Raw genomic sequence first — 12,044 nt, 5'->3', positions numbered from 1 at the left:
TTTTCTTGCTGTTGATGTCAACATCACAACAGATTTTTCTACTATGCAGTGTAACTGAATGAAGAGTATTGTGTGGGTAGTCTCTTAAATATGATTTAAGCTATTTTAACAGTCTTTGTGTTTGTATGTTGGACTATTTCTTTGCAAAAGATATAGTTGATACTTGGAGAGCAGCATGTTGTTTTATTAACTGTGGCTCACCAGAACCGACTGATTTAATGAGGTGTACTTATTAAAAAAAAATCATGAAATGTGTTCCACTGAACAAACACAATAAACCAGCAAAAGATGAGATTACGGGAATTTGTATGTCAGAGTTATTTATGAACAATCACATTTAACTTCGCTGCGTCTTCCTTCCCCACTCGTGATTTATCTCTCCTCTCACCTCGTGTTGTTTTTACGTGCCTGTGCATTAGTCCTGTCGGCCGGTGAAAGATGGATGTGGCTCTTAACTTGCGTCTGATGTTTGAAGTCACATGTTTTGGACAGATTTTCCAGGGGTACAGCTTCCTCGACGCTCAGCCCAGGGCCTCAACACCAGTTGGCCCCTTTGCTCTTTTCTGTCCGTCTCCTCAAGAGGAATGTAACATTATCAGAGGAAGAAGAAGAAGAAGAAGAAGAAGAAGGAGACGCACCGGAGAGCAGGCACAGATAACGAATTTAAAGCTGATTTAGTAAACAGTGGCATCAGCTGTAAACCACATGACGTTTTCCAGCTGTGCGGTCCGTACTTATTTTGTATATATTTTTACACAGATCTGTCAGTGCTGCCTTAAAATGTCCGACACCAGGAATGCTAACAGCGGGGCCATTCTTGTTTATGTCTTGCATTGTGGCCACTGTGGGCACTGGCTTGAGCTTACGGTGTAATGGGCCCACATGTGTTTTAGGAATGGGTGGACGGACGAGTTCAGCCGAGTGTTAACATGTTCGTTTTGCTGCTTCCCTCTCAGACTTATGGATGTATGCATCAATCATATGTGTGTCTGAGCTGCTTTAAATATAGAAAAAATATCCACTTCTGCAGCCGATAGCTGTGATTTTCTCAGAGGTTTCTTTGCTCTCAGAGGGCGAGGAGACGCTGCAGAGGCTCTGTGCTGTAAATATAAATATCAGGGGACCCACTGGTTGACCACGTTGCCTAACATGTCAAACTCACTTCTATTTATTTGAACAAGGGAGAAAAAAATGTGTTTTACTCCCCTCAGGATTGTGAAAAATGATTATTAATGCACAGGAGTTGTCTGCAGCCGAGTACGACTTATTTTAATTAAAATCAGTAAGAACAGAAATGTGTTTTTATTCTAATCACCTAAATTACTAGTTTAAGTCTCTATAGAGTTGATTGAAAGTAAAAAAGTACCTAAATGTCATAGTCAAGTAAAAGTAAAGATATCGTTTTTAAATGTTACTTTAGTAAAAGTGAAAGTCATCCAAACAAATGAACTTGCAAAAGACTTAAAAGTGTCTGATATTAGTGTACTTAAGTCTCTAAAGTAATTATCTGGCAATACATGTACTTAAGTATCAAAAGTACAAGTAAAAGTAAAGAGGTCATGTAAAAATCTGATGTTGGTGAAAGTGAAAATCACCCAAACAAAAAGTACTCCAGTTAAAGACTTTAAGTATCTTGTATTCAATGTACTTAAGTATCAAAAGTACAAGTAAATGTAAACTATACATATATTTACATCTATGTATGTTGTTGGATCAGATATTTTTTTGTGTTTTTATCTGATTGCTGATGTGCTACTTTGCCTCTGATGCAGTAATCTGTAAAGTAACTAGAAACTAAAGTAATCTAATCTATAAAAGTACTAAATTTGCCTTCAAAATGTAGTGAAGTGGAAGTATAAAGAAGCAGAAAATGGAAATACTCAAGAAAAAGAACAAGTACTTCAAAAGGTGTACTTCTTTAAGTAAATGTACTCAGTTACTTTCCACCACTGCTTTTTACATAAATCAGCCATCTTGTGTCCTCATGTTTACGTCCCGTGATATAAAATAACTACATGAGAGACAAACGTTCAGTGATGAACCACAACAGAGGTTCAGGCCAGATTTCAGGCAAAACAAGCAAGTTTCATTTTACTGTTGGGTCAGTGGAGGAAAGCAAAGGCAGGGAGAACATTTAAAGGAGCCTGGGTCATTGGTTTCACTCTGCCCTCTGTTACCCTCATACACAAAGTACTACTGAGGGACAGTTACCAGAGTAGTCCTGCAGGGAGGTACATCCACCAACACAACTCTTCTGATATGGAGATATTGAGAGGAGGCTGTGGGGGGATCAGATCAGCCTGGTGACATGCATTGGGAGGTATTGTATATTTACAGATCTATTATGAGCATTACAAACATGGCTACCTGGTCAGTGATGCACTTACTGCCTGCATATTTCCTTTATTTATTTAGCTGGTGGAGCTAATTAAAGTCAACATTGTTGTTGTTCTTAGACGGCTGTGAAATCACGATTTTAACGCGTGAAAACCGCGAATTTTATGCGTGTGGAATACACGATAACCCCGGTGTAGCTGCAAAAATGAAAAAGTGACGATTTCTGGACAATAAATTGTCTGTTTTTTGTGCATTATTTCATTATTTTTGGGTTATTATTATTAATAATATTGCGATTTCCGCCTTCTCTGATGCGTGTGTTTACGTTAAATGACAGTCCGCAACACAAACACGCAGACTACAGACTAAACAATAAATAAACATGTTTGTGTAAAATAAAAAGAAAAAAAAGAAAACAAACGTATGAAACAACAAAATGGCGTCCGACTGAAGGGATCGTACGTCGTCATTTAACACGGTGATTAATTCGCTTAGATCAACAATTGTTTGTTAATTTAAAAAACAATAATAATTTACAAACAGCGTGATCTCATTTGTGGAAGCAGCGCTGGAATGTGTTCGGTGCGGAGCGTGCGGGACTGGGGAGGAATGCCTTGACCACGCCCCCCCTCCTCCCGGGCGTCCAATCACGTAGCGGCGACGGTTTCAAGGCGCCCGTGGAGTCCCAACCGTAGAAAAACAAAGCGTCGGATAGCGACAAAACTCGTATTTTACCGCTAACTGCGCACGGGAATCCGTCTCCGCGCATCGAAAGCGGCTCCAGCGACCGTTTGTCGGTGTTTTTCGCGGCTCTCTCGCGCCTTTCCGGCGATGTTGTTTATCTGTAGTAAGGGGGGGCTTGAAACCGCCCTCCCTTGCCCCATTTCCTCGGTTGTTTTCCTTCTCTCGCCTGGATTCTCCATGTTGTTGGTGCAAGAGTGAAGACTTCGCAGCGACGGGAGCGACAGAGAGAGAGGGGGGCTCGCTCGGCGAAATTACCAGTAATAGTAGCGGTAAAACCCGAGACGACGGAGCTGACGGGAGTCTCAAATAGCCTGCGAAAAACATATCCAAGTGCCTTGCCCCCTCCCCAGGCGGACCTCCGAAAAAGAAGAAGAAGAAGAAGAAGAAGAAGAGCGGCGGGGGAATAAAGAAACCCAGGAACAAGATAAAACCCGACTCTCATCGAGGACTGTGTAACTGAGGCGGATGACAAGTTACCTCGGGTGAATAATAATCGAGCCCACTTGCTAATAAAACCCAATGAGGGATGCCCATCAGTGCTCGCGGACAGGATTTGAGGATTTTGAGGGCTCCGTGATTGTCAGATGGAAAGTTCTGTTATCACCCAAGTGCAGAAAGAAGACGTCCAAGTGTCACCGAAAACAGGTGAGCCGGGCCGCGTCGTGTACGTGTGCGCGAAGCCTCGTAACATCTGCTGCTGTGTTGGTTTGTGGCTTTTTTTTTTTTTTGTGTGTGTGTATCTGAATCTTTTGTGAGTATTAAGAAAGGCTCCAGTGCGCCCATTTGACAGTTGAGCGCGGTTTGAGGCGCATTGCCCCCCCCTCCTTTTTTTTCTACCCTTACATATACCAAACAAATCTGTGATATTTACATTATGTGTGTATATATATTTATTTTAATCCTAATGTGCGTATTCTGGGAGGATTCCTCACCCAGAAGCTGTATTTGTTTTTCCTCCAGTGTTCACCTGCAGATCATAAAAAAAAAAAAAAAAAAATCACATCCTGCTTTTATTATAACAGGAAATAAATTAATTACAGCTTCTGTCTGCTTATTACTTGTTCTTATGTGTTCAATATAAGGTCAAGTATAAGTTCACAGTCTCCATTACGCACAGGGTTTGCCATCCAGAGCTTAGCTATTGTTGATCCTGTTTTTGTGTCTCTCTCTCCTTTTTTTTTTTTTTTTGCAGTGGGTGCTATTATTGTGCAAATCTCTGTCGCTTCTTAACATGTGGTGTTGTGATTATCGCTCCTCAGTGGTGCTGCTGCTGCTCGGTGATCATGACTCCCCAAACCTTGTATTTATGTCGATCAGGTTCCAGCTTGTTTGGCACCATCCCATATCCTACTACTACCACCACCACCAGGTACAGCGTGAGGAGCTGTCTGTCACCACAGGCTGCAACTATAGTATACTGCACATGTTAAAGCAAGCTGTTGTGTGTTTTTTTTCTTTTATAATTCATAATCTGAATCTGTTGTTCACAGATCGATGCAGGATTAAGAGAAGCTGCACTGCTTTCTCTTTTTCTTTGATCAGACACAACAATCAGTGCAGGGTTGTTTTTTTTAATATTAAAACCATGCAACACACTCCAGCCGGCCTGGTGGGTGTAAAAAAAAAAAGGGGGTCCAGAGTGGCTGTGGATTAACAGGGTGGGGGGGCTGGTATAGAAATACCAGGTGCCGCGGTGTTGACAGCGGAATGCACAAACACACCCCTCTGCACACGCCCATTGTAGCGCCGTTTCAAAGATTTCGTTGTTTGCACGCGCTCCTTGCTCTGGAAAAGAGGCTTTGCTCATTGATTCTGGCTGTTAACATCGTGCATGTCGTGGCCCACGATTGCAGGTACTGCTGCGGTGGCCTCAAGTCATGTTTTGGGATTAGAAAATGATTCACAGTGTTGGGTTTTGTTTTTTTTTAGCCTTATTAGACCGAGAGGGGTTAAAGTGATAGGCCTGGATTTGCCCTGTAGGATTAATCTTTCTATCCTTTTTTTTTTTTTTTTAACATGCAGGAGAGGTGTAATGTGTGTGTGTTATGTCATACATGGCCAATACTGTGTTCCTGTGGGGGGAATCAATAGGCTGATTTACACTGACTGGATTCACATCAGTGGGATGCAGATAATGTGGATTGTATTGATTTTTATTATTTTTTATAGATCTTAATATTTTCGGGAAAAAGTGACCTGGACAAATTATGAAGGGCATCTGAGGAAATCACCAAGTAAAGCTCCAGTGTCCTTTGTCTCTTAAGCATTGGTGTTGTGTAACATGGTCATAGGTGTGTCTGCTTTATATCTTCAGAGCACTGAGGGTCGGCGTTGGACGCGCTGGAGTGTAAATCTCTGACCGTGCAGTTGGCTGGCACACTTTTTATCAACAGTTCCTCTTTCGAGTGAGAACTGAGTGTGTTTACGTTCTGTGGTGACACTCTATCGACGGGTGTAAATTCTGCATCTGCTTGCAAGTCCTCACACGAAACACACACCAGAGGAGACTCGCAGGAATGTTTTTTCTCCCCTTTTTCTTTCATTAAAGTCCCACACGGGGCTGGGACGCTCATCGTCGCAGAGACTGATCAAAGACCTGCACAAGAGCACCGAGGTGTGACCGCTTGTCCAGCTCGCTCGACCGCCTGTCCGTCCGTCTGTTCTGGATAGCTTCAGGCTGCCCTGAAATGTCTTGGAGTTTAAAATGGTTGGAATGTTTTCTGTCTGTGTTTTCTGTTGAAGGTACTGCTGAAAAGTGTGGGTTTTCCCGCCCTCTGTGATTATATAACATGTACCAGCCATTTCCAGCAGCAGCAGCAGCAGCAGCAGCAGCGGCAGAGGCAGGCGCATTAAAAACAGATTTCATGTGCGGGCTGTGCCATCCCTGTACACAGATGGATGGTGCCTCGAGCACAGGGGACGCTCGTTCTGCGTGTTACCTAATTGTGCTAATAAATGTGATTGATTTTAAAATTTAATCTCCGCTTTGTTTGCATCATGATTTTGTGGAATAAAAAAGGATTACATGTACCTGACGTGAGCTGCGGAGTGTGATTCAAAGCCCCACTTAGTATTTCCATGTTGACTTCACGCCGTTTTCTCATGAAAGTCTCTCTTTCTCTGTGCTGAACAGGCCAGGTGAGCCGCTCTGCCCTGAAACAGCCTCGGAGTTGTAACATCTTCAAAGCACTCTTCTGTTGCCTCCAAGCTCAGGATGGCCCCAAACCACCAACACCACTACCACCACCTTCCCAGCAGGCCTTGCTGGAGACGCAGGAAAATGGGACGGTTGTCAAGGTAACACTCTTCTCAGTCCAGCAACATTTCACACCACTCAAAACAATTTGAAGGCCTCGGTTCAATCCCTCCTTTTATTTGTGTTTATTTAAGATCTGACTTCCTTGTCGCGCCCACACACTGCTGCCATAAAAGAAGAGGTGTTTGACTAGTTCGACCATCTGCAGGAATAAACTAAACATGCTGCTGTAAAAGATTTTGCTTAATATTGTCTTCAAGCTTCTTTTTTTTTTACAACTGCGCATTAAAACTACAACTGCACCTGCTCTGAACATCTTGAGAGCCAACCGCAACTGTCTGCGGATATGGAATCACTTTGATGTTCACACTTGATCCTCCAAGGAAGATAAGAACGACGGAGCGACTATCAATCCTTCAGGCGGCTCGAGCTGGAGAATGGTGTATTGTGTGCCATGTAATTGCTGAGGTGGAGAAAAATAAAGCCTTGAGCGGCTGCTGCACGCGACCGGCCACGCTGGTGAGCGCTGTCAGCCCGATTGGAGCTCCAGTGCCATGTAAGGGGCACTTTAATGAGATGCCATGTTTGTTCACATTGAGGAGTGTCCTCCAGCATCAGGAGCAAACAGGAAGCAGAGATGTAGAGTCGAGCCCTGTTTATTGTCTCGCAGGCTCCAACTGAAATTAAACCGAATTAAACCTTTTCGCCGATTGCGTTACGTTGAGTCGAGTTTATTGTTTAGCTGATGAAGAAAATTGTTGTTGCTCATGAATATTGTGTATACACCCACAGTGGCGGTCTTAAATTGCCTTCCTCAATGGATAAGCTATGCGCGTTATGTAATATATTAATAATTAATGTCGGTTTGAATGTGCTCGGAAGAGGCAAAATTAATAAAGGGAGAAAACTGGGTGTCTAAAAATGAGATCATATCAAGGTAATGTGTTGGCCCTGCTGCGAGAGATGCTTTGGGGAAGTGAAATGAAAGAGTAAATGTCCAAAATCCTAAAGATAGAAGCTGTTACAGTAAATAATGAAGCTCATCCGCGCACACATGCCCCTCCAAAACCGAGTCTTATCTAATTTCCCTGAGGTAAAATAAAATGCCGATGGAATCACCGCACTATCGGGACTAATCGTGCTCCTTAGCTGGAACAAACATAGCACACACAAGACCGATGGTACAGGTGTGTGTGTGTAAAAGTATCATTAAAACAAGCCTGTGTGTGTCTCCTCAGCTACATGAAGCCGACCTCCTGCCTGAGGTAGAAGCCCAGGACCAAGGCAAGATATGTGTGGTCATAGACCTGGATGAGACCCTGGTGCACAGCTCATTCAAGGTACCGAGACTTATTTTTCTTTATATTATAAGTTGTTTAACCGCGCAGTTTGTGGTGTTATTTCCGTTTGAGTGGAAGCTTCTTCTGAGCAAATGACTACATGTTTATTGAGGTTGTATATATATATATATATGTACATGATGGCAGCTTGTAGCAGTGGTGCGTTAGTGTGGTTGTTTATTAATCCGTATTATAGTTTCTGCGCTAAAAACATCACATGTGTTCGAGGAACATCAGCTGGATTATATTCTGTTTGTGTAGGCCACGCACTGTGATTTATGGCAGCCGTGTGGAGCCTGCCTCTCACTGTTCAGCTGTTATGTAATGCCATGTGAATGTACACAGCGCGGCTCATGTGAATGAGCATGCCAACCATTTCCCCTCTGTGTTCTCCCTCCAGCCTATTAGTAATGCAGACTTCATCGTGCCTGTGGAGATAGAGGGGACCACACACCAGGTAAAGTACTGTGTGTGTGTGTGTGTGTGTGTGTGTGTGTGTGTGTGCGTGTGTGTGTTTGCAGTAGAGGGGAGGGGGCTGTGTTTGTGTATGTATGTTGATGTGTTTGCAGCGGTTGCTGAGCTGAAAAGGGATGGGTCTTGTAACTGATCAGCCAGGTTTTGCTTTTGACGGGCGCACGGAGCCCTCTACTGACCAGATGTTGAACAGGGAGCTGCAAGAGGAAGTGGATGCATCAGCAAGAAAATGAGTCATTTCTGCACAGTTCGTCTAAAAATCTCATTAATAAGTAATAGGGTACATATTACAGCCCCTGCGAAGATGTTGAAAATATGCTCGACTTGCACGGAGCACTGGACCGTTTGTTCGACTTGGGCGCAGAGCTTCCCTCTCTTGGACATGTGGAAATGTAATTAACTGAGAAATGTGATTCCTGGGACCCCATGTGCTGGTACGCAGTCCTCTGTGGGCCTCTGCCTGGTTCAAGTAATCCAGGATAGGCTGGTTAACACTGGCACGGCCTATTCTTGATTACTTGTTTCAGGAACTGGCCATTGGCAGCAAACGGATGGAGACGACAAGTAAATGGCACAAATGTAAAGACACTGTGGTTTGCACCACTTCCTGACAGGCTGCTGTTTTATTTTTCTTGTACAGGTGTATGTACTGAAGAGGCCGTATGTGGACGAGTTCCTGCAGAGAATGGGAGAGTTGTTTGAATGTGTGCTGTTTACAGCCAGTCTTGCTAAGGTACTTTACTGAAATAGATCCTGAAATAGATCTTCATCTTTTATTCAGCGCAGAGTATCTTCTGTTTGATGTTTGATGTAATGTCTGATCTATGAGATGTTGTTCTGCTTTCTCTCGCCTTTTAGTTCTTCTTTTTACTTTGATAGCAGCTACTCGACATGCTCTTAGTCTCCTTCATAGACGCCCTCCTTGCGTTAAAAGCCGCAGTTTGTTTCTGTGCTCATCACATCTGCATAACTTCAAACTTAACCTAGTTATAATGAAGTAATTAGAAAGTGGAGATTTCTGTCTGATTAAATTAAAATGGATAGCGCCACTCACGCTAGATAGTTGTTACTGAATATTCACTAGGGCTGCACAATTAGTGTAATATCCTAATCTCAGAAGCTGCAGTTTTTTGATGAAGGTAAAATGTTTTAGCATTATAATGAAGTACTTTACTGCTGCAGCGACGCTCTGGCCTGCAAATCCACATGTAAGACCGCATGTTTGTTTGGTACAGACCCAAAGAAATGTCACATCAACGTGATTTTGATGAAAGAATTGATCGTGAATCACATCACAATCAATATATCAGTCAAAATAATCGCAGTATGATTTTGCGGTGCAGTCCCAATATCTTCACATACAACGTCCACGTGTAGCTGCTACATATGTAACTGAACCAGCTGACAAGGCTAACACTAGCTTGCTAGCATGTGACCAGTTTAGACTGAAGATAAAGAGATAATAATGTATGGTGGACACATCTGACCTCATACTTGATAGAAATGCTTTAAAATAATGATGCAAACTGGAAAGATTTTAAATTACTTTCACAAAAATTCGACATAATATACCTCAGATTACAAAATGTTACGCTAACAGCAACTAAATATCTAAATAGGTTAGCATAACTGTCTGTTTCCTGCTCATTCTGTACGGCATGAATACTACTAACTCTAGAACACACATTTCTTCTCCCTAGCTATGTGATAAGTTGTGATACCGAATCATTTTTTAAAGTTTTATTGGTGCAATCCAGTTAAATAAAGCTCGACTTTGACCAGCGAGGAGATACTGAGAACTGTTGGAATCGATTTATGAACCAGTCTGATGAGTTTTGATGTGTGATGCTGTTTTCTTTTGGCTGTTAGAGTGAATATCCACTAAAAGCGCCTCATTAGTCCGACCTTACACCTCCCTGCTTTTCCCCCTCTCCTGCTCCCTCCACCCCCTCGCCTCCATCAGTATGCAGACCCAGTGACGGACCTGCTGGATCAGTGTGGTGTATTCCGGACCCGGTTATTCCGGGAATCTTGCGTATTCCACCAGGGCTGCTATGTCAAAGATTTGAGTCGCCTGGGCAGAGACCTCCACAAAACCCTCATCCTGGATAACTCTCCTGCCTCCTACATCTTCCACCCTAATAATGCTGTGAGTTTTGATCTGCTTTTGACCGTTGTGATGAATAATATTGACATCCACCACTTAAAAGATGTGGCACTTGCACTCACAGAGGCCTGAGTGCTAGGGGACGAAGAAAGTTGATTTGTATTAAAGCCTGGATCTTGTTTTCCCCCAAATTTGGATGAGATTTTCACCAGACCTCAGTCTTGCTGAGAAGGAGGTCTGGCGATGTGACATCATGATAGTTGTTGATGAATTTTCTTTCAATTGTAGAATTATTTCAGTTCTGATCCTCGTTTGCAGAAATGTAGACTGTACATTCAAGACTTGTTCAGGAACGGTTAAAATTTAACATTAAACTCCACTTTGGATCAGACCTGTATGTGCATAACAGCCAGGTGCAGTTTATATTTTTATGTGTTTATATGTTTTAAACGAAGGTGCATAAAAGCCAGTGGTTTGTGAGTGACGGTCTGTTTTCGTCAGGTCCCCGTGGTGTCGTGGTTTGACGACGTGGACGACGCCGAGCTGCTCAACCTTCTGCCTGTGTTCGAAGAACTTAGTCAAGCTGATAATGTTTACACCCGGCTGGACCAGCTTCGTGGACATTAAAGCTCTCAATGGACCTGCTCAGCTCCCGTGAGAGCTTCAGCTTGAAACTTCATCTACAATAGAACCAAGAATAGATACTAGAGTTTTCAGACGCTGTTTTTCCTATCCGCTGCACAAAAATCCTCTGTTTAGAAAACCGTATTATCGCTGGGTTTAAGGAAATACCAAGCCTGGAGAAACACAATGAGTTTGGCTAAACTGAAATGATAGATTGCAATCTGAGGCCTTTCCTCTGAACCTCAGTGCTGACATTATTGACAACCACTATGAGAAAGAGCGGGAAACGACAACCAAAGCAGTCCCATCACAATCACTCCAGTTAATATGACTATTAAAGTGGTTCTTTTGCCAAAGCAGAAGCCTGCCTGCCCTGACTTGACTTTTGGACTTTGTGTTTTTTTTTAATCATTGTGCCTTTTAAGGAACAACAACACAAAAAAAAAACATCAGCTCTTTTTTTAAATTTTCCACCAGATTTTATACATTTCTTGATTTCTTTTTATAGGTTGTTTTATAAGGAAATCTATTTTTCAAAGGTGAACATGGTTCTTCTATGCAACCCAGTTCTGCAATGACATGGACAGTACCTCCGAAGTAGCCAGTCAATAATTGCATTCAGCAGATGTAAACATTACTGTAGCCTTATTTACCTGTAAATGAGCAGCAAAACAAAAAGTGTATTTTACTTATTTGTACTATAAACATACTTTCTACAGAAAAACAAACATGCAAACATACATCACAAGTGGTCAGATTAATATTTGATATATTGGTTTTAAGTAAACAGGGTGAAATCTTGTCTTTGATAGTCCGTTGAAAGCAGACACACTGGAGTATGTTGGCACATAGGACGACCATTAAATGCCACAGTTTTCAGTCAATGTTTGATAATAGTTCACTAGCTACTATGTTTTTCATTTATTACTATATGACAAACAACTTGCACTTGTTTTATATTGACAGTGCTGAAAGTAAAAAAAAAACTGTGCCTTTGAAAAATTCGGACAGAGAATGGTGTTCTGCCTGAAATGAGATTTGTAGGCCTACACAGTCTGATGTGTCATGCTGAGCGTGAGAAAACACTGTCAAGAGCAAGTGTAATGCCATGCGGCTCTGGTACTTGCAGTGCAACACTTGAAAATATCAAAATTGATTTTTT

General features: G+C 42.4%; 1 protein-coding gene across 1 annotated transcript; it reads left to right on the top strand.

Moving 5' to 3' along the window:
- Positions 1 to 3,003: 3,003 nt before the first annotated feature.
- ctdsp2 (CTD (carboxy-terminal domain, RNA polymerase II, polypeptide A) small phosphatase 2) lies at positions 3,004 to 11,264 on the top strand. Its single transcript, XM_084366934.1, has 7 exons — positions 3,004 to 3,726; positions 6,215 to 6,378; positions 7,576 to 7,677; positions 8,078 to 8,134; positions 8,792 to 8,884; positions 10,115 to 10,300; positions 10,760 to 11,264. The coding sequence occupies exons 1-7, from the start codon at positions 3,666 to 3,668 to the stop codon at positions 10,883 to 10,885; spliced, it is 789 nt and encodes a 262-aa protein (XP_084223060.1). The 5' UTR covers positions 3,004 to 3,665; the 3' UTR covers positions 10,886 to 11,264.
- Positions 11,265 to 12,044: the final 780 nt, after the last annotated feature.

This window comes from Pagrus pagrus, assembly GCF_965226575.1.
Source record: "Pagrus pagrus genome assembly, chromosome: 11".
Lineage (NCBI taxonomy): Eukaryota > Metazoa > Chordata > Actinopteri > Spariformes > Sparidae > Pagrus > Pagrus pagrus.
The sequence above is the reverse complement of the archived record's forward strand: the minus strand, read 5'-3'. Positions and strand labels throughout refer to the sequence as shown.